Source organism: Bombus vosnesenskii, unplaced genomic scaffold (assembly GCF_011952255.1).
Source record: "Bombus vosnesenskii isolate JDL3184/JDL3185 unplaced genomic scaffold, Bvos_JDL3184-5_v1.1 scf7180000013267, whole genome shotgun sequence".
Lineage (NCBI taxonomy): Eukaryota > Metazoa > Arthropoda > Insecta > Hymenoptera > Apidae > Bombus > Bombus vosnesenskii.
This window is the reverse complement of record NW_022882927.1, coordinates 6,578,925-6,603,079: the sequence shown is the minus strand read 5'-3', so window position 1 is coordinate 6,603,079 and position 24,155 is coordinate 6,578,925. Positions and strand designations below refer to the sequence as shown.

General features: G+C 37.1%; 1 protein-coding gene across 6 annotated transcripts in view; it reads right to left on the bottom strand.

Moving 5' to 3' along the window:
* LOC117230470 (poly(rC)-binding protein 3) overlaps positions 1-24,155 on the bottom strand; it is a 179,475-nt gene that overhangs the window by 28,258 nt on the left and 127,062 nt on the right. For 4 of the 6 annotated variants that reach the window (XM_033487970.1, XM_033487973.1, XM_033487969.1 and 1 more), the window contains 2 exons: positions 18,534-18,917; positions 16,135-16,539 (listed from right to left, as the gene is read on the bottom strand). In XM_033487970.1, the coding sequence (XP_033343861.1) occupies positions 16,135-16,539; positions 18,534-18,917 (789 nt within the window). The remainder of the gene's footprint in view (positions 1-16,134; positions 16,540-18,533; positions 18,918-24,155) is intronic. The other 2 variants (XM_033487974.1, XM_033487972.1) reach the window with 1 other exon arrangement.

Here is a 24,155-nt window from a genome sequence, read left to right as displayed (position 1 = left end):
CTAGAGAGATTATTAAAGCAGCAATTCGTTCGTTACATTAAACTTAACGATCCTTTCGAGAAAGACTTTTCTCCTCGATATTAACTTCAAAAAGCATCATGGATGCAATTAATTAAACTTTATAAAAGGATTAAAAATGAAATACCTATATCAGCAACTTTTTAATTACATATCGTTACAGAAGGTTGAAGATGAAACTCAACTAAAAAATTTAACTACCGTTCACTACCGGTCATCAAATTATTACGATCGCCTGAAGAAAAAACTGCAGCAGAATTTCTCATACACCGTTAGAAGCATAAAATACTTTTTACAATCCATAAACGTAAGTCCCTTATCTCTTTGTAAGAAAGAAGTTTGTGTTTCTAAGCTTCATTCTCGATCGGTCTTCGAACGAAGGCGATAATTTCGAAACGATCATAATAATTCGGCTCGTTGTTACTCATCAACAAAGATGTCGATATTTTCTTGAACCTTCTCTATCGCTATTAATACCAGCACGCTAGTTACGAACAAGTTTCTCGACGTATGTGTATAGCAATGTACAGCTTGGTATTCTGGAGATCGCTTTGCGCTATTAGGGACCGGAAGCCGAGGAATCCAGGACGCTTTGTGATCCAGCCGGAGAATATGTCTACACACGTATGACATACTATACGTCAGAGGTTGGATCGAACTCGATTCTCGCCGCGAAGATTCTCTGCAAATTAATCGACCAAAGTCGACCGTGGTATCTAGCGAATATTAATAGTTGAAGCGGCTAACTTCTAAAGGAACGAGCTATTAAAAAGGAAAAAATAGACAGAGTAGAATGGACGGTTAGGGGAAAAGAAAATATCGCGAGACAGCATGCATTTACGCATCTTTTCTAATTTCGAAAAATTCTTTTGCTTTTTTTTACCATTCATTCGTATTCGTCTTTTGAATAATATTCTCGTTGCAAGATTCTACTTATTTCAACGAAACTGAAATTGTGTAATTCGTATGACACGACTCATTTCAGTATCTAAAAATTATTGAATTTTTATTTAAAACAAATAAAAAAAAGAAGATTCAAGTTCATGTTTTTATTAGTTTTTCAAATGTTACCTAAGCAAAATCGATTTGTATCGTTTCTGATTCTACTGATTCAATTATATTTCTTATCACTATAGAAAATAATTTAACATTCCCTGTTTTTTGAGGCAATATTCGAGACGGAATGGAATTTAGTCGACCAATTTTTCTATTTCTGATCTTTGAACATTAATTACAAAGGAGACTTGGCGCAGAATTTAGCGCGCGATCGATGTGCTCGCCACGAAACTTCCACAGCATCCGACTCGACAAAGAAAGAACTCGACAAAGTTCCGTGAAGTGACACATACTTACATAAGTAATAACGAAATGCCACGGCGAATAAGTATTCAGCTATTTTTACTTGGACAAATTCTAGCTAAAATATTTCAGTCTTGTGTAAGAGATTCTTTTTGAGAATTAACAGAAAGTATTTTTCCAACCACCTCTAATTAATATTTTAAGCTTTCACCTCGTTGACCGTTTCCTACTTTAATTTCTATTATAACAATTCCAAAAGCTGAGTACATAATTCTTCCAGCGATTTCTAATTAATACCGTAAGCTTGCACAGTTCGTTGGCCGTTTCCTACTTTAATTTCTATTATAACAACTCCAAAAGCTGAGTACGTAATTCTTGCAGCGATTTCTAATTAATATCGTAAGCTTACGGTTCTTTCACCGTCTTCTATCCTAATTTCGATCATGACAGTTCCATAAAAAGGTCTTTAAAAAGAAAAGAATATTTCTTTCAATTGATTAAAAAATCAATATATTTCGTAAATTATTTATTTACTTTCCAAAGTGTCTTTCCCGATATTTTAGAAGAAGGAGTCCCGCTGATTACGAGCGCGTTGTAATTTTCAAACCGCTCGAATTCCAATTCGTCGGCGAACTCATCGACCGTTCCGCAAACCGACGAAATAGTAAAACTCCAAACACACCGTCTCGTCGGACCGTGGCGAATCAATGTAAAAGCTGCTAATTACAACGGAATCTCCCCGTTGGAGTTCAACGGATGAAACAGAAACTGCAACGGATAATTCCTACTGGAGATTGTAAAACTCGTACGTAAATGCATACCCGTGATAACGATATACACGCCGAACACAAAAGTATTAAAACGACACGAATTGAATTATCATTCATAAAAAAAAAAAAGAAAATAAAAAAAAGAAAAGAAATTTCATATATATTATTTAATATATGTATTATATAATGTATTTATACAAGATGTTCATTTTAACGTTTTACACGATTTTTCAGCCATTTTTTAAGCTGTAATAGAAAAAGTGTACATCTACTGTTATACACTTCATATTGTGTGTGAACTAAGGTTTCATATTTTATTTTAGTGCCCGTTACGATATTACGGAATGGAATCGCGTGATTATATTTTTAAAACGCATTGGATAATTTTTCTATCATTATGAAAGAAGAGTATACTGCTGAAAAATTGCATGAACCGTTAGAGTGAACTTCTTCTATATATAAAGTGTTACGCGTAAATTTATCACTTGGAATATCGCTGTAATATTTAGGATTTCGTAAAAATATCGTAAAAGAATTGGACACAATTTTGTGTTGCAGTTTTTCGAATGACATGTCGATTAATTACTTCAAATGACAAATTGAACGTCGATATACAGTGGATAAATTCGTCGAGATCTTATTAATATATCTTCTGATCTTCAGTGATATCTAATTCCTCTTTAAAGTATTTTAAAAAATTTATTACTATTATTTCTAAAGTATCAAAGTACTAATTGACAAAAGAAACTTGACGCTTTCCACGATACGAAATTGTATACCTCTTGACACAACATTATGCAACCTTCGTAGAGAAATTTCTTATAAAATCCCAAACACAGTACACGTATTTCAAGCGATGAAATTGAGCGAAACACCCTGCGTTCTAAATATATAGCGAACGAATTAAAAAAAGAAAAAAAAAAAGAGAAAAAAAAGGAAGGAGGGAGCAAAACAGAGAGAAGTAGAAAATGCATTCTTTCTTGCTCCTTGTCGTAAACAGGACAAGATGTCTGGGGCTAAAGATCTAGGACTCTCTTCGTGTACACGTAACCGTGCCCTAAAACATGAAAACCTCAAAAGTGTGATTGGTCTTCTACCTGCAACATCATCTATGCTAATCTATGGTGCACGAGTTCGAACAAAAAAAAAAAAGAGAGAAAGGGGGGAGGGAAAGAAATAAAAAAAAAAAAAGAGAGGCGATAAATATACATACAGATGTAGCACAACACACTTGATCGAACATTGCGAACGTCGTTTCCTCATTTGCATCGTTCTACAAAGACGAATCATCGACGATGCAACGTCGAGTGACTCCGACTGTTTCATACATCATAAAAATAATCGTATTACACGGAACCATAACGTTCGAATGGTGTTCGCAACCGATATAAATATGTACTTCAAACGAGACAGAGATAGAAGAAGATAGACAAAATTAAAAAAAAAATTTACATATAATAAAAAAAAAAAAAAAATTAAAAAAGAAAAAGGAAAGAAAAAAAAACTCGATCGAAGACATAAATATGATGTATCGTCACGACGTTGAGAAACTTCTACCCTGCTTAAGATGGTGGAAACGTGATGTCAGGGCAGCCCACCCTCGCGCGAACTTCTTGATTCGTAGCTAAACAGAGTGCTTGGAAGCCATGCTGTTCTAAGATAGGACGGCGAGTGGACAATGGACAACTGAGGACTGAGGCGAATAGAAACGAACAAAAAAATATAAGAAGAAACAAAAACGAGAATACGTAGAAATAGAAATGATAGAAATACGGGAGAAATTTTGACAGAACAATTTATATCCTCGTGTTATAATATCGATGGTATTGATATACAAGGTGTTTCGGATAAACGAGATCGTCTGGATATCTGTTTTACTTACGATCGTATGAAAAACCTTCTCAGGATCAGGACGAAGTTAAACTGTTTCAAGGGACACGTGTAACGGCGAAGAGAATCTTTTCTCAAGTTCGTTTCTTTTAGAAGATTCTTTTTTTAAATAGAACTCTTTCTATATATATATATTTTTTTTTACAATAGTAGGCGTTTTTTTCTTTATATAAAAATATTAAGACACTCATGCCGGGAAAAAATTAGTTTAAAAGATATTTCGATTTTAATTTCGTCGAATGTATTTAACGTATGAAAGACAAGAAAGACACGCGTCAGCGAAAGAATATCACTTTTGCTTGTCATACGCCAAGTTTTACAAAATTAATATATAATTAATAATAATATACACATAGAACATAGAAAAGCATAAAAAGGTAAAATTAAAATATCTTTGAAACTGATCATTTTCAGGCACAAATACCTCGATATTTTTGCATAGAGATTAAAGAAACGCATCAACTGACGAATAAAAAAAATATATAGGGTATATGTAGAATATAATTCTCATTTTGAGATACACCGATAATCTCGATATCTAGCGAAAGAACGATGAAAGAAAATTCTTTCCACCGTTACGCGAACACCTTGAAATAGTTTAACTCTGCCCCGAGAAGTTTTCTCATACAATTGTAAATAAGGCAGATATTTAGATGAACTCGTTTAGCTGAGACAGCCTGTATATCGTACAATAACATTAATATTATCGTGGACAAGTTGACGTTCTGCTCCACCACGGCGTTGTCCCGATTTCTCTTCTCGAGTTTAGTTAGAAATCGAGACAACGTCGGAGGAGACAAGGCCTCGACAGTCTTTGTGCTTCGACCGTGCGCTTCGAATAAAAGGGAATTCTTTTACAGGCGAAAACAAAGAGACGTACGAACGTATGAAGATATACGAAGAGGGGTGAGAAAGAAGGAAGTCTCTTGCGAAGCCGTGAAAAAGCGGAAGCGTGTATATACGTACTTCGGAGATCGGTTTCGCGATCGGTTCGTCGCTATCGTATTTTTCGCTGGCACTCGAACCAAGTGAAGTCGCTTGGCGTCTATTTACCTTTGTATCGAAGCGTCTATTGAACGCGTTTCTTCGTAGCTTACGCACGGCCAATTCTCGTTCGTAGGTTTGTCGAGAGTAATGTAAAAAGATTGCCAAAGTCTGACAGATTCTTGGTGGTGAATTGATCGCGGTGCATCGGCGAAACAAAAGAAAACACGAGTTTTATTATTTCAGAAGCGATCGGTAAGCAAAGGAGTTAGATTTCTTAACTCTGCTATGCAACCAACTTCTTTCCATCCAATTGTACTTTTATCTCGTTAGAAATTCAAATGCCATCTTTTTAAACGGACTATGTTCTTCCTTTTTAAATAACGAGATCTTCATCTTTTTGAAATTTTTCAAATTTGGACTAAGACACATTTGGAAGGTGGTTTACGTGTTGGAAAATTAAGCAATTCAGAACCTGATCTAAATCGTTGTCGTCATTTACGAGTTTTATAATTCGACTGATACTGACGCTTCGAATTATGATATTTGCTGAAATTTTTTAACGAAGATGAGGCACAATTGAGTGGAGAAGTTTGAGTACCGTAGCAGGGCTAATTCGCTGGCAGCTTCCGTCATTGTCGCGTGAACGTGAGATACAAAAGCAAGTTGGCTGAAATTCGACCGTGGCGAAACACAATTAGGATCGCGAAGTGGAAAGCAACTGTATGTACATAAAATGTCCCACGTAATTGGAACAAATCATACTCTTTGCGTGATTGCAATTAGGAAATTACTTATTGGGTGAAATGTTAGAATAAATATCAGAGAAACGTGGTAAATGATTTAACGAGGATCATATCCTTTTGTAAGTATAATGCAATGCATGTACATTATGAGATTGTACAAAAATATTTAAAAAATGAAACCGTTTAATTCTCTTTTTTTTTTATTCTCTACAAAGAAGACATTAGAAGAAATTTGGTCGAAAAATAATCAATTTGTAAGATATTTCGTATGAATATTGTTATTAAAGTTGCGATATTTCGTGGTAGATATTTTTCAATCACTGCACCCGTGTTATATTATACAGGATGACAAATTTGATTTACGTCAAACAAAATACACGCGTCTATTAAAAAAAGCACTGTGCATCTACATAATGCACACACACTGTGTTACATTCATGAAACAACGTATTTATAAAAATATGGTCCTGGAAAGGTAGATCTCTCTTAATTATTCATCTCTTTTTCATAATATCGTTCTCTAATTGCGACCAGAGAAAATTGTATGATTTTGTCCTAGTTACGCGAACCAACCTGTACACACGTTTTTGGTCATCTTGAATATTTTCCATCCCGAGGATGAGTTAATCCCTTGGTGCTTACGATGATTACATTTCAAGGAAAATATATCATTTCAGATGAAAATTCTCCTACAGAAACCAAAATCTTACCGATAATCTTGCCAATAATACAGCACGTAGTAACAGAGGAGAATCCTAAAAAAAAATTGGCAAGAACCATAATTCCATTTATGCTCCTTTCTAAACCCTGCAACTTTCGTCTAACTAATTATGTTTCGATTATGAATCGAAAAATTCTATTCGTATTACTAAACAGATATCTTGGAAAAATGTAAATAATATCCGGCGAATTCTAAATTCCCGTAAGATAAAACTGTTTCGGTGACTGTTACAGTTCCACTGTTCTCAATCGATTTGCTATCATCAAGGGATTAATTTGCCTCGAGAAGCGTCTGCAATCCACTAAGACCCGATACATTCTTCCGCGTGGCGAGACACGTTTTAAGAAGTGGGATTTACCAGGATCGAGAAGGCGGATCAGAAACAGAGGATTTCTGATCAAACTCTACCGAGAAGAACGGAACGTAAACAAGAGAAATCAGAGACAGTGTACGTAGGACGAGAAGCCAAGAATTAAATCATGTTCTGTAAGCCGAGAGACAGTAGATAAAATACTTAAGACAGGGAAATAAAACTAAAGGAACAAAAGTAGAAATTTAGAGAAGAAAGAAAAGAGAAAAGAAAAAGATAGATATGATTCTCCATAACAGGCAGAGAAACTTATATGAAAACTTAGACAGAGTCAGAAGTGGCGGTGGGATCGTGAAGAGAGAGAGAGAGAAAGAGAAAGAGAGAAAGAGAGAGAGAGAGAGAGATAAAGCGCAATGTAGTAAATAATATACCTATGTAAATCTACCTTTTCTCGTGCCACGCATGCATACTGGTCTTTGTTTTGTTGTACAACTCGCTCATTGTTCACGTCGTGGTTGTCCAATACCAACCCGCCCCCAATTAGATCAGCTATAGCGTGTCTCCCGTAGAGTGACATACTTCGCAAGGAAAAGAAACGGAAGTAGAGATACAGAGAACACAAGTTAAGAAACAAGACAAACAAATAGCGAAGGAAACCAAATAGAAAATTGTACCGACAGAACAGTATACGTATAGAAGAAAATATATATAAAGTGGAAGAAAAAGACAAACGAAACGTAGAAGGAAATGACGATAGAGTATAATAACGTAACAGAGAAGAAAGAAGGAACTCGACCGGTCCGCGGAATAACGTTAATGAAAAAGGCAATGAGCCGTGTGTGCAGTGAGATTCTGGTCGGCCACCTTTTTCTCTCGTTTACATTTTTCTTTTTTATCTTCGTGCGGATTTTCCGATCTGTATGTTTTATGCGTCGTTTTTTCTTAATAGTTCTTATTGGTAGCTGTTCTTTCTTTCGAGTTTTTCGCCGTTCTTTTTTCTCGCATCTCGAAACCGAAAATCGTGGAAGTCGGGCTCCGTGTGAGTCGTCGGTCGTCGAAAAGCGCAGAGAAACAGAAGGCAGGACGGATGCTGAGACACGACGATACACGCCATCTTGACTACGAGGAGATTCGTTATCAATTATCATCGATTTCGGTCTGCGACGATCGCCAAATATTTCTGCGATTGTCTACGATGCACTGGAATTATTGCACAGGGGGAGCGATAGAAATACGATTTCCGCAGCTTTCACAGTAACGGAAATTCGATGATCAGAGCTTTTACAGAGATGGCAGAAATTTCTAGAAATTCGTTGGTCAGAGTTTTCGTAATCGGAGGAGCAATAAATATTCCATGCTCGGTGCTTTCACAATAGTAAGAATAATACTTTGTTAGAGCATTCAAGATCCACGATCTACGAGTTTTCTTTTAGATTTACATATTTTCGCTCATTTGCGATAACAGAAACAATAGAAATACTAGAAATTCGATGTTCAGAGCTTTCGCAATCGTATAAACGATAAATATTCGGTGCTTTCGCAGCAGCAAAGATAGGACAAACTTCTAGAGACTTCACCCTGCACAATCTACGAGTTTTCTTCCAAATTTTTATATTTATACTCTTTTCGAATAACATGAATGAATGAAAAATTAGAAATAATAAGAATCCTAGAAATTCGATGATCAGAGTTTCCACGATACGTACAAAAGATTATAAAAGGTACAAATTGGACGCTCGGTGTTTCCATTACAATGTCTTTACAAAAATTCAATGTTTACACTCTACGATTTTACAAACGAACAAACAAGAGAAATTCGGAAAATTTACGATCGTCCGAGTTTCTTCTCGCGGAATAAAGAATAACGCGTGCTCGTTTATCAATGTGTTATGTGTGTGAAAGAGACAGACAGACAGACAGACAGACAGGCAAACAGGAGAGGGAGAAAGAGAAATCTTTCACCCCTCCAGCGAGTTTCTATCTCTCTGTGCGTCATTTTGTCTTCTTTCTTTCTGCGCCGCAGTCAGCCGGACGCGAATTAAAAATTCTGACGCAAACCGAACTCGGCGAGTTTGTACTGTCGGAAGGCGGAACCGAAACGCACCCTTTTAATAATTCAATCTGTCAACAGGGGGATTGCGAGAGCGTTGCGTCAATGTGTTTGCACCGCGTCCACGCACAAAAACAGTTACTAATTAGCAAACGTCGCTGTTAAAGCCGGTAATTATGTTTGCCGGGCCGTCGTTCGCGCCGACCCTGACAGATAGAAAATTCAGAATCAATTGCTTCGGCAAACGTGACTACCGTGTGTTCCTCTGCACGCTGCGTTTTCTGTCTGCCTGTCGACCAGGCCGTCATTAAAAGGAAAACGCGTTTGTACACCGACGCGTTAAAGCTCTGCCCTTCGTTTTTCCGTTTGCTCTTTCCAATGTTTCCACATCGAAACGTTCACACCTTTCCTCGATCATCGATCGATCGTTCTGATCGAATAAGTTTTAGTAATTCGTTTAAAGATTCTTTTTAGAATTATGGTCCCACCATGTATCGTCATATTATTGAATTCGATGGTGTCTTAGGTTGGTTGTTGATCAATATTGCTAAAAAAAAAAAATTTATCTTTTGAGGTATTGGTCAGGTTTCTACGTTATTCGGTATATCGTTGGTAATTGCAACAGACAAAAATATTTCCAGTTTTGTGTCTTTACCTTGAATTGTATTTCACAGCCGATTTACTGTGGATATTTGACTAATTTGAGAAACTTACTATTACATCGTGGTAAATCAGTATGTACTGTAAAATCAGTATTTTAAATGCACGCATTGGACACGCTGACAAAAGATGTATACAGGGTGGTTGGTAACTGGTGGTACAAGCGGAAAGGGGGTGATTCTACGCGAAAAAGGAAGTCGAAAATATAGAATAACAATTTTTCGTTTGAGGCGTTGTTTTCGAGAAAATCGACTTTGAATTTTCGCTCGGTACGCGCGCTGTCTCGTTGTCTCGATGGAAAAATTAAAAAAAAAAAGAAAAAGAAGCCTCAAACGAAAAATTTTTATTCTATATTTTCGACTTCTTTTTTCGCGTAGAATCACCCCCTTTCCACCGCTTGTACCGCCAGTTACCAACCACCCCGTATATTGATGTATATATAAAAAGTGTACATATACATTATGAAATTTAATTTAACGTTCTGTATTTATCGCAAGATTAACTACCAACAAGTCTAATCCACCAGAAAAATCTCAGTCTTCTTACAGAAATCTGCAACGTTCGATCGATGCGTGTGGAAAGAAAGTATCGCAATAATTATTATCGTTTATCAATTTTTCTACCTATTCGTTATCCATCACTAGGGAAATCTGCATCGTTCGTTCGATATATCTAGAGAAAGAGTAAATATTTTTGCTTTGCTGCTGGGAATCTTGATTGTCGCAATTTTCCAGTGCATCGACTCGTCTTTTTGCCATGTTCAATGCTGTCAACCCTCGTCAAGATGGCATTTCATGGCGCCTGCCGATCGACCGGACGTACGGGTCGACTTCGACCTCGCTAATCAGCATGAAACTCATCGATCGCCATTCTTAAGATGTCTCGTGTACGCGCCTGTCCGCGTTTGACCGGATCCAACGACAGGCCATGACGAAGAATCCATCGTGCGACCCTCGAGTAAGCGTTCATGCTAAAGCAGGCTCGATCAATCGGAGAGAGAACCCCCGGTGAAACGCGCGTGATTCTCCAACGTGTTGCAAACGAGCACTTCATAGCGCGACAAAGTAATCGCGCTTTTTCAAATTCTCCAAATTTTGTCTGCAACCAAAACGCTCCATCGGTCTTACGTAATTTCTTCTACGAATTTTCTCTACTTGTTATACCGTGGAGCTAATCGATTCGACGGATGAGCAGCTCGAATCACACGCGCCTTTCGTCCAGAGGTTGTCTGCACATGGGCGGACAGAATCGGCCCCACGATGATCGTACTCGAACCAGAGATAAAACATAGCTTGATCGTGACACGCCGATTATTATCATATCGTAAACACATGGAAATCATAGGAAATGAAATATAGAAAACGAAACCATACCATCGAATATGCTATGGAAATAACAGAAAGAAACTATTGTTCGTCCTCTTTTTTATTTTCTGTATTTCTTTTTCTTTCGTACTTGGGATTTTTTTGGCGGAGTTTGCACTCGTGTTGACCGAACGTTGTCGAATACGATTCTCGTGAAGAATATTCACGGTCATATGTGTCGACGGGACGCGCGATAAACGAGATTCATTTGCACCACCGTGTCTTTTTTATTTCTCTCGTTGAAAAATTTCTTTTATCATTTTTGCTTTGATCGAGCTCGATTCGCGTACGCGAGCAAGCGTACTACGATGCACTTCTTCGTAACGAAGGATCAAGCTTTTAACGTTTATCGAATGGCGTATAGCCCGTGTGGAGTTGGAAGCTTTGAAACTGCTCGAACGGTTGTAGCAGAGTCGTTAAACTTGAAGCTCGATAAACTGGTTTCGATCAACCACTTGACGCCCCGTGTCGACGATTTGCATAATACCGTGGTGGTAATGGCGATCTTGCAACGACACAAAGGGAAAACAGTTCGACTGTGAAGATTACCACATCGATCGTCAGTTTGAGACCACACCTTGTCTCGTGGGCAAAATTTATGACAGCTGAGGACAGGTTGTCGTTTTATTTGCTAAAGATTGAAACGCGGATTTATTCTTATCGTTATCGATTCGCGTCTCATGGAAGCTAACGGTGCTTCAGGTATGCCGTTCATGTTCAGATAGAAATAGATACTGGCGATATTAAATTATTTAATAGCGTCGATTGTCTCTATTCTAAAATATTTTATACCGATATCACTTTTTTAAATCAATCATCAAACGGCCAATAAAATATTTTCTTTTTTTTAAAATTAGATGGTGCAATTTTCCGCTGGATTTGGGAAACGTCTATTGAAAAAGTTGTCCAACGTTTCAATTTGCAGGTACTTTTCATTTCTCATTTTTTGAAATCAGTAAGTTTTAAACAGTCGCAGTAACAAAATATGAAGAGCGACAAAATTCGTGGAGTGACTTTTATGACAAATTTCTTCAGAATTGTAAATTGACAATACCAAAAGAGGACTAGATTCTGTTTTAAAATTTAAATTACTATCCTTGCGGATAAATATTCATTAAATTATTGAAATATCGTAGTTCGAGCCATTTCTTAAACCAGTCGCGGTACACGTGTCTCTTAAGAAATCAATCGATTTCCTTTGAAGATATTCTATCAAAAGAGATTCAGTTTCAAGAAAGTCTTCACGTAGCAGGAAATTTCGATGATTAAACACGGTCGACACGACTCATTTCCGACAACCTGTCGCATAGTACAACTGATAATGTGGTAACGCCACTGACATTACCACAAGTGTGAAATCTCAAAGGCGACCGATTATTATCAAAAGGAATTTACGCGACTCGATATTTCTCTATTCGACTGCACACAAAACTACAGTCAATCCAATGATACGAAAACAATAATTGTTCATTTTGTGTAAAAAAAAAATCGTTATTCGACTGCGTACACACAAAACGACGAGAAATAGATTCAACGTTAGTTGTAATTTCGTAGATCTTCCTCTGTTCGACTCCACCGAGAAGATTAATGAGAATTCGATTAAAAAATTGATCGAATGTTAATTGTAGGTCTGCAAATTCCTCTTCGATGTTTCTCTTTCGACTCCACAGAAAAGAATAATCAATTCAATAAATAAAAATGAAAAAGAGAGAGAGAGAGATTCGATATCGTTCTTAGACTTTAAAAAAGTTTCTCGCCTAATGCACGGCTATGATCGACAATAATCGTGATTATCGCGCGTACCGTACAATCGTGTATCATCTCGTGTCGGCATGCAACGAGAAAATAAATTCTCTGTGCACCGTAAAGGACGGCAAGCAGTTTCACAGAAGGCGACATCAACCCACTATCAATCGCAAGCACAAGAAAAAAAAAAGGAGGAGGAGGAGAGAGAGAGAGAGAGAGACAGAGAGATAGAGAGAGATATAGAGAGAAAGAGAGTGTGAGAGAGACACACACCGAGACCACGGCTGGGACATAGAGTACGTAAAGAAGCGTCTTGGTGAATATTGTCAGAGAGACGGAACAGAGACAAATGAACGAACGAACGAACGAAGAACAAGAAAAAATCCAGAAACGGCCGATACACGTAACAGACACGTGCGGATCACATAAAAAGCAAAGCACATAACCGACGCGCCACTTCGACGAGTTAACGATCTCTTAATTATCAATAAATTAGACGTCTGTAAGAAAATCTTGCATTTTACTTAGAGGAGTAAAGTAGATGGTCTTTGAGAAATGAAAAGATTCGATAAAGAAGACAGTTGGAGATCGATCGATCGGTGGATATTTAAGAGACGATTCCTCGTGAAGCCACGCGATTGGGAGAAACACAATGGGGTAAAGTGGAGCTTCGAGTTCCTCTTATTTCTTCTATTCCAAGAGAGTAGAAGGAGAAGAAAGAATAGAAGAAGATATTTCTAAAAGAAAATTTTAAATGAAATATTTCGTCGACATTTTCTGAAGTTTTTGATCTCTCTCTGTAGAAGGTTTCTGGACGAAAAAGCGATACACGCGTACAACGTGTTCTTCAATTGTTAATCACGTATTCGTAATTCCTTAGTTGAAACATAGAACACAGTGGATTTTAGTTGTACAACGTATGGAATGTTGCAAGCAAACAGATGATGATTCTGGAAGTAAAAAAGCGTGGAAAATGTCGAATAAAATTTTTCGTTGGGAGCTTCGTTTTTTTTTTTTTTTTATAGATAAAAACGAGCTTGAAAATTCATGAGTAGACGTGCGTGCGCTCAAACTATCTCTTGATCGATAGTATGCAATATGCTTGCCGGTGAAATAATGTCGAGTTCTATTTCAAAACTCATTTTTTTTTTTTTTTTTTCAAAAACGAGGCTTGAAACGAAAAAAATTGTACTCTTCATTTTTGATTTGTTTTTGTTTCCAGAATAATATTTTTCCCGGTTCTATATATATATGTATATATATATATAGAATATATACATGAAATATTGCGAGTATAGTCACAAAATCTATTGAAACAGTTTGTAAAATGGAGACGACAAAACGACGGCGTAAATGTATATCGCATTAAAACAAAGACGAAGAATATGAAATGCAGTACACAATTGTTGGCAATTACTCCAAAAAAAAAAAAAGAGAGAAGAAAATGGACTAGTCTATTGCAAAAGTCCATTACTTGAAATCGATCCACTTCCTTGCTAAAATTAGTGAGCGAAGCAATTGATTCGATACACATAATCGAGCCATAAATAACCACAACAGTTTGAATACACATATATTCGAGCTACCTAATATTAATTTATATTCTGTATCTTACAACGATAAACGTTATTAATGGATTACGCCACCTAGAATACAGAGTACAAATTAAAATAAAGTATCCTGACCTTAAACAACTTGATGCAAACTATCGTGGCTTAATTTAACGAATTAAAAATTGACTATCATAATTACATCGTCTTTTCTCTTTTCATTCTTAAATATCAATTTTCATTTTATAAATATGCCATCACTTCATCGTCCTTTTACTTATCATTCGTTGTTTTATTTTTACTCCTTATTTACTTGTTATTTATTATGTTATTTCTTTCTTTCCGTCCAGAAGCGTGATATATACATAGAGAGAGAAAGAGAGAGAGAGAGAGAGAAAAGCGTGCACTTGTGGAAAGTTTGTATGTTGCTTTCGTGAACGAATCACTCGAAGCTACACGAAGGAACGTCGAGCAGAAAGCCAAGGTGTGTTCAAGGTGCCGATGCATGTACGTGTGGACCGGGCTTTGGAGTTTGTAAAGGGCTTTTCCAGGATGGGGACCAGGTGGCCTATACAACGGTGGAGCATTCCGGTACACGTGGGCAAACATTCTACGCGACGCTACGGCATTTGGTGAAAATTGGATATCGAATGCTTCGACGAGTTGAATGAACTGCGTCCTACCCACATCTCTCGTTCCCGAAACGTCGAAAACTATGAATCCTAGCTGACGCGTGTTTTTACCTAAAACTGTTTATTACATTTTGCTGTTGTTCAATTCTCGCTGAGAATTCAATTTCAATGGCTCAAGAATATAGTCTCGGCTCACTGCGAATACGTTTTTAGTTTGAAATGTTGCAAAGTTTAAATACTCGTTAGGAGAATGGAAGTTTTGCATTTTGTAACAAAGATACAGACGTTTTGACAAGCTATCAAAAATCGAATATGTTGTTTGAAGACAAAATTCGAAATTGACTTCAAGTTAGTGTCTAATAAAATATGAAAATTTATCGATATTAATTATCAAGAAAATTAATTGCTACCATTCTGAATATTACCATAGAGTGAATATTCAATAAAATGGAAGATCTCTTTGTTGGCTTGTATTAAATGAAAAATACCAAAGAGAAGGAACTATTCATTATGAAAGCGTCAGTATTACAAAAATGAGAATTTTCTTTTCAACTTATCGTTCCCTAGAGTAAATTCTAATTTTGTATACATAACTTGCCCTATATCTGTATATTACTCGAAACAAACGTGTTACTTGATCATTCTTCTTTCCATTAATCCATACTGAAGACTTTGCAATTAATTATGTCGTAACATACATATATATATTCAAATTTGCAAAAGAATTTATAACAATGTAAAAAAGATTCAAAAAGGAAAGAAAGAAGAAGTAGCACCTTTCCTAGCCGAAATCCGCTTCTCAAGCCTCGTTACCCTATTCTCCTCATTCACTATCTCCTTCACCCTTCTCATCCTCCCAAAAAAAACACGTCAGCTCTCGTCTTACATCCAATTCTCTCACCATTTCCACCAATTACCGTGATCGTCCGGAGCCATGTATTAAACCCGAATCAATTCAGGACAAAGAAGTAGATAGAAACAGAGATAGAGAAACAGTGCATCTTGGCCAGGAATTGTTCAAATTGCATCCTCGGAAAGACGCAAAATAGTAATTAAATGTATAAGGGACAACTGGGTGTATAGGTGAACAAGGGTTAACAATATATAAATATATTTATATGTATGTATATATATATTTATATATACGTATAATTCATATACATATACATATATACATATATATAAATAACAGAGGTCCGCTCGCGTTGCTCCGTACAACGTGTACGTTGGTGTATACGTGTGTACGTGTATTAAAACGTCAAGATAGATTCGAGATACGGTGTGTGTACCGGTTTTCTGATCGAAAGGGTCTGGTGGTAGTATCTCTTGGGGTGGTTTTTTTTTTGTTGGTAATCAGGATCTCGGGGGTGGATCACGAAAAACAAAAGACTTACGGCGTCTGCCACGAGGTGTGCGGGCGGGAGGGCTGCCTGCAAGTGTCCACTCTTCAGCAGGGGGTCGGCGAGGCCTGCCACGCTGGCGTGTAAGGGGCTCGGGTGGAGGGGATGATGTGGGGTTGTAAGGTGGGCCGTGGATAGGAGCGGATGCCCGTGAGAAGCGGCGAAGGCCGAGGAGGAAGGGTGGGCCGCGAAGGGCGAAGTCGTCAAAGTTTGGGTGTTCAGCGAGGGCGGGGTGGGCCCGGCAGCGGGCGCGGGCAATGGCAATACTGTACTTACGTCCGAGTGGGCGGGCACCGCGTAATTACCCTGGATGGTGTAGGCTTGCCCACCAGCCAGGATCACTGGCCCACCAACTTGGGGTTTGGGGCGATAAGGGATCGTGGCGCCTTTGGGAGGGGACTGAAACAGAAAGAAACACACGCACGAGTGCGAATACACAAATCGTGTTGTTCATTCGTGTACTATAGTAGCCACCGCTTAATGATCGCTGGGTTCGGGTTCGCGTGATCAACCAGTTCGTCGGACTAGTTTGCTAGACAGAGTCTTTGGATGGACAGCCAGGTGTCTCAGGAAGTTCTTGGAACGCATTGAGAACGAGCGAGATACGACCTATTTGTCTAACGGAGTCCTGAGATAATCAATATACATTGTCGATACTTCAGAGTTCTCAACGTTACTGTATGTGTAAACGGATCCTTGGATATTGTGTATGCGTTTTATCGACGACGTACAGGGTGTTTCATAACATGTAGAATCCATTTCAGGAGTGGACAGCAGACGCAGAAACGACGAAAACTGACCATACAAATACATGTCCTATTTGACTTTGTTTGCAAGTTATAGCCATTTTTATGTTAGAATAATCCGCGACAGGCAGAGGATGGATATTCGCTTGTTTATATGAACCTTCTTCGCTGTTTATGTGTCCCCGCTGCTGAAAAGACTCCCACATGTTACGATATACCCTGTACATTGTCTGGCGGACTTTTACACGTATAATAATGTTTAGAAACCTGAAGAATTATCCCAGGACTCCTTAATTCAGCGACTTTCAACCTTTCTTATCTTATGGCATGCATAAACGAATTACTAAAATTATATTTGGTTTGAGAGCATTCACACCAAACGCCTATTGTTCTGGTTGTTGTCGTTTCTTTACTTAACAATCTAAGAGAAAAGGAAGTGGATGACTATGACTAAACGGGTAGATATTACACGCTTCAATCTCGCGGGTTCTCTCACTGGTTGAAAATCGCCGATCTAACCGACCGTTCCGTGGAACTAGCTCCAGGAATTCGTGGCAAATGACTTCGCGAACATTAAACTCCGGGATACAGGAGCGAACCTTAAGCGGAGGCTACAGTATATAGACACGAGAAGATGGCTAGCTAGTGGCATCAACACTTTAACGTTCTTCCTTCGTGGAAATTTACAATTTATCGCTCGAATAATATCATCGTTGATTTTTATCTTTCCCTTTTCTTTGGACTCATAAATCGTTTAGCAAAATCGTCCTTGTACAGTAACTGGATACATGAATCTTGCAAATCGAGGGCACAAGGCCAAGGGAAATACGTATTGCTTTCTACTACATTCATTATCGCACACTGCTGTACGGAGTGTGTCATGAAATATGTGGTATCGATATGACAAATATCTGCCACATACTTTATGGCACCTCATAGAATTAAAACACACGCTCACTTTTATGATCGCATTGTGTTTCATGTGAGAGATAATCAATCGGATTCGTGTTTCTTAGCCGAGCCATTTTCTCATCTCTGCACAGTACAGAGGCTGTTCTAGCCTCTCGCAGATTCTGCATTATTATAGCGCAACTGTGTATAGAGAACTACGAGTAGAGACGTCACCCTGCTTGATGGTTTCAAGTGGTAGATTGACTGCGAATGTTTAAGCATTCAGGAGAAACTTAGTAGCAGAAGCAGCGGAATGATCGAAACGAGCAATTCTCAACTTCCACGATATTCTTAGAAGTTCAGAATTTTACAATTTCTGTAAATTTCTTTCCTGAAATATCAATCACGTATCTGACTATCGTGAAACTCATCAGCTTAACGAAAGATCGAGCTACTACGATTAATGGAAATGGGAAAATTCGATAGGTGACATTGATCTGGTATTCGAACCTCGAGGAGGCGACGTAAAAAGTGCAGCAGATTAATTTAACTTCTGAGAGGCTCGATCGATGGTATGACAAGAATAGATGATATTGGCCAAACTCGAACTTCCAGGAAGCAATATTTCACGCGTAACGACCTAATGATAAAATAGATCTTTATTGCATCCATTAAACTTTAAATTAGCATAAACATTCGCAGCCTAGAGATAAGTAATATGGCAGGCCTTGGTCTCTAGAATACCTAAGTACGTACCTCTAGCATAACACAACAGATGTGATATATGCACTGTGTAATGGCCTCGCTGGTACCGGATATGGTGACTGCGCGTTCTGTCGAATTAGGCAGCATGTCAGAAGCGACCTGGATCGAGGCACCGGTCACCTCGCGGATCTCCTTGATCTTAGAGCCACCTTTGCCGATCAGAGAGCCGCACTGCGATGCTGGGACGATCAACCTGAGAGTGATGGGTGGCCTGGGTACACCGCCGCTTCCCTGGATGTCGTGGAACTGGGAACACCATTCCTCGAATTTTTTGCAGATCAGCGTGAACGCTTTGAAGATTGAGTTCGTCGGTCCGGTCACTGTCACTATTCGCTCCGGGCATGAACCGTCGGAGATGTTGATCTTCGCGCCGGACTGTGAAACAGCAAGTTCGATTAGTTCTTTTTCTTTCTAATTAAAGGAAAACAGTTCTTTTTATCAAAAGATAGTTATAACGGTTTGAATTTTCCTTATTTTAAAGCGGTTTAGAGTTTCAGGTTCTTCATTTTAGCGTAGCGTACATAGCGGTGCTATGTATATGTTCGATAAACGTAATTACGTATAATTATTCTCACGTCATTTCGTACAAATCGTTTCATTCACGAATGGGACATAAATACATTTTATGGAATCTTGGTAAAAAGACACACGAAATATATCTGATTCGTGGTCGTACAGGTTTTATTGGAAAATTAAATTAAATTTCATCGACGTACCGTATGAAGCAATTTTATCGAAAAATGTTATTGAACATCTTTTTACTGGGTTGGATGTGTAGAATATATGCGCTTGTACATCTTTCGATAAGTCGTTTACGTTCTGTGAGAAGTCTATTCTCTTTCATTTAATTCTTTGTTAAAGCTTCTTCTCAATTGTTCGTTTGAAACAATCATTGAATTATCTTAAATATTATTCATGTATCTACTTTACGTTATTCATCCTACATTATACTATACGCTTCGCATAACTTTCAGTTTATGTATCATCTACATTCGCATTATCAGAACTATTCATTCTATCATTTAATACCTCGCATCAATCTCTTTTATACGTCTCGTTCGAATTATAAAGTCAAATAAACGTTTGAAACGTTGGCTTCGACAGTTTACGCTGTTTGCTTTTTCCAGCTGCACATACATTATTTATAATTTCACAGTGGCGTGTCGTTCGCAACGTCATTATCCTGCACGATAACCAGCAATCGCGACGATGACGGTAGCCGGGGCTTGTCGCATTTTTCAGCGACTGATATAGAACGATTCTCTGCCGTTCCTGGACGTTCAAGCGATTAAATAGCGGACAATGGGCGTTGAATTAAACTATTGAATGCCGTGTCATTGTTCGAAACCGTATTACGCTACCTGCGAAGAAGCTGAATGAAACACACGGAGCTTTTCTAAAACGTGGAGCAGGAGGCCCGATTAAATCCTATTGTTCTCGTTTAAACACGAAATTGTTTCTCGTTTGTCTACGAAGCGCAGGAAATAATATATGTGTATTCGAAATAATTTTCTTCCAGTGTATAACTGTAAATTATTTTAATTGCCCGTAATTTCCTTCTTTACAGGCGGAAACGAATTATTTCAAAAGTTTTCAAACCTACGTGTTTCCACCGTTTCTGTACTTTACGCACGTGGGCGAGAAATATATCTTATCGCTCAAAGCGACTGGGAGATGTAATAAATAACTAGAACGACTGTTAGTGTCGCGCTTCAGCATAATTTTAAATAATTTTCTTTCTTCAAATTGTTTAAAAAAAATTTGCTTTTTTGTTTGCTGAATTATGCACACGCAAGAGGAAGATAGAGAAGTCGTACGATAACTTCACACTTTATATCTTACTTGCATATAAGATTGAAAAAACATATCGAATCTTTTACAATGATGATCGCAAAACATCAGTTTTTCAGCCTCCGTAACTCGCACAGCTGAATAATAAATCGTACTGCGGCTGTACGATAGTCAGAGATAAATTTTATATCATTTGGAGAAGAACGCGACAACGATACCTTGTTAGGAAAAATTGAGTATTAACGATGCCTTTCTAGATTCATAGGGGTTCTGTTTTTTTCATATTTCCCTTCTAAACTTCGTTAAATGGAACGTACAATTTTCTTTTTATTTACCGTCCACCATAGTCTCTTTAAGCGAATACAACAACCTGTGAATGTAGGTCGTTGGAAGCTATTTTAAATCTCTTTGTTACACCACCCTAACGTTGTCGTACAATCTGATCAATTCGACGTGTTGGTTAGCGAATTAGGCGTGCATCGATTATACGCTGCTCGTAAACCGGAAAAAATAGAATCATTACCTAGGGATCTGCACAGGAGCGCGTATAATTTCGACATCGATGTTTCTTCTCAAGCAGTATACGAGTAAAATATACAATGAAAAAAGTAACAAACATCTTCTAAATTCCATCAAATAAATTCTTCGCGAGAATTCGACGAAACAGAGAGAAAGGGAGAAACGTACCTCGAGTGAAATTCTAAAAATTAAATTCTTACGAATACAAAAATACCACCGTGTTAAGATACACTGTTCGCACGATGATTAATTAATTTACCGCAATCTTGAACAAATTACAATGGTCTTTTACTTGTATAATATTTATTGTACCTTTAACGATATAGGTAATGTTGCAGATCCTTTCTCAACGGTGGTGACAACGTACAATCGAACAGCTTTATCGAATTTTTAGAAATTTTATGATCCATAAGCGAGTTACGGTATCAATAAAGTGTGAGAACGATCTATACTTAACGCGTTCCTTCGCCAGGCGTGCCATGCTCCGTTAAACTTCGTGTATCGCACCTAATGCATACATATATCGTAGAATCAGGTTATTATAATACACGATTACCGTAGCGTAAAACACTTACCAGAAGTTCTGATATTATAATTTGTTTGTTGGTATAATAATTTGCATGGATATTTAAAATAACAGACCGTGACAATCATGTTACTGTTATATTTTATAAAAGTCAAGAATACTGAAAGATACTGGAGGAAAAAGAAGATCGTAAAATTTGATTGTTGTTTCCTTTAAAACGTGCACGCGTATCACACAATTTTAAGTAAAATATATTTTTTTTATTTTTTTTAATATTTTTAAATGTTTTTTATTTTTCAGATTTGAAAAGATATTCCACAATAATAAATTGTTAATTAATAATTAATTGTAATAATAGTTGAATTGTTATAAAATAAAAATACGAAAATGGTTTATTAAAAAAATTATTTAGAATGTAAAACTTTGAAGTATTCTATACATAGCTGAGGTTGGTCAGGACAATTTGGACAATAAGTTGTTGTTTTCTTCAAATTCTTTCGTGCCTTTGTTTCGACCCATTCGACGTTTTTTATTTGCATAACATAGTTTGCATGCGCGTCTAATGCTTCTTCCGGAATCATTTTTCCGAACGACGATATTATGCTGACTCCGTCGAAGACAAGGATTTTTTGTATTTTCAGACAACCTTAATAATTTTGCAACTAATAATTGTCTAAATATTCTAATATCTATATTTTTTCTTGTTGCAATTTTGTAAACCGTCAAAGCGTTTACAACAGAAATTCCCAGAAAGAATTGAATGTCAAGTTTTCTGTACCATTTGATTCCTTTTCTAATTGTCATTTTCTTTCTTTATTATTTTATTTTCCAGATTTTTAAATATTTTTCAATAGAATATTTACTCCTCCTATCCTAATTTATCTCTAATTAATCTACAGAAACGAAGCAATTTATTTTCTGTTTCCTTTCGTTTCAAATTTTTGTCATCTAAAAAGTTCGCCGTGTGTGTCTGACTTTGCACGAATGGAAAAATTTCATCGAAATAAACGGCAAGCGTATACGGATATTTTTACGGAGTAAAAGTTATATCGCAAAAATAGATTAAAACGTGATCGCTGGCGAATCAAATTACAAGCTTCCAGGGAGAAAACTCCTCTTGAAAAAGGGAAATCGTTGAGGCGTATTATTGAAATCGAATAAAGGAAATGGCAGCCTATAAACACAGTAACGAAACGTAACTTTGGCTATAGTTTCTTGTTGCCACGGCTAACAAATCGCCACGTCGAATTCACGACGTAAACTAATTGCAACTGACCCCAACTTGCCCAGCCTGCAGTTTTTGGACACATATATCAAAACTGGAGTAACAAGGATGACTTTTAGCTTGGATCACTAAAACCTGCATTGCACGCGAATTCGAACTTGGAAACAGAAAGTGAGCAACGTTCCTAACAGATAAGTACCGTCACGTTGCACTTTTCCTTGGCGTAAGATTACAGTCAGTGTGTACATAGTGATTAAGTGTTTGGTTGGACAAAAGAAAATTATTCGAATGTTATCGACTACGACGATGTTATACAAAAAGGACATTAATCGTCGGACGACGAACGCTGTCAATTTTTAGTCATGCAGATAATTTACGTGGTTGTTGAAGACACGCTGACTCATAAAAGTAGTTGAACACTTATTTCTATGCAAATTTTCATGGACACGATTAAAGTGATACAAGTTAGGAATTCGTTTTATTCGTTAAAAGATTATAACCAGTTATTCTTCATACATTATACGCTAGGTATATCGTATACTTCTGTGTATTCTACACATACCGTGCTTTTTCGGTATCTTTAAATTTTGCATAAATGCATAGAAACACGCAGACTCTTTGTGTCACGCTGTAAGCGTTAGGCGAAACATTTTGCAACTTGTACTATTTTTATCGCGAAAATAGATTTATTTATAATTTCTCTGGCGTTTCATTGTAAATTACGAAAATTTATAACGTACGATAATAGTATGAAACGCGAGAAGGATTACGGTAAAAATGTAATAATGTACCATTAATATGTGTCGCGAAACAACATTTATACGCTCGATAATCAACGCGTTAGCGTATTAATCAAAGCGCAAGCAGAAATTGAATAGTTCTTGAATAGCGTCCAAAACGTTCGGATCGTAAATATTAACGTGAATCATAAGTTGTTTGTCCACCGGTTTACGCGAAAACTTTGTTTATTTCATAAAAATTTGTCCAGCAAATATATACATACATATCCTACTTCTCGAAATGCTGGCCAGCGTGTCTCCAATTTAAATGCAACGTACGTTAAATGAAAGTTTACCTATTGGTTACGAACGAAGTACCATTTACAAGTTGACGGTAATGTTCGTATTATAAATGCAAGACTATTGAAATGTAAATAGAAATGTATAAATGAGGAATAATCACTCGTTTGGACTATGGACCTATTTGAAGTAAAAAGATTCTTTTTACAAAATTCTTTTTAAAAAAGTTATGCTTTTTAGAATATTTGCCATTGTCACTGTATCATCTTTAACGAATATATCGTATTCTCTTATTACAACTAAGTTAATGGCAATGCATTATTACTAAATTTCTTTTCAAATAATTTCTTAGGATCACTTTCAACTTTCTTTTCTTACGTATGGTCCGAACTAAAATTATTTTGCTACTAATTATTAAAGTAGATTATATAACGCAGTTTTCCTCGGAGTCAGAAATTCATCGCGATAGCAGTTTTTTGATCCAGGTGATGACAAATTAAACAGAAAAAGTGATAATTAGGGAAATTAATAAA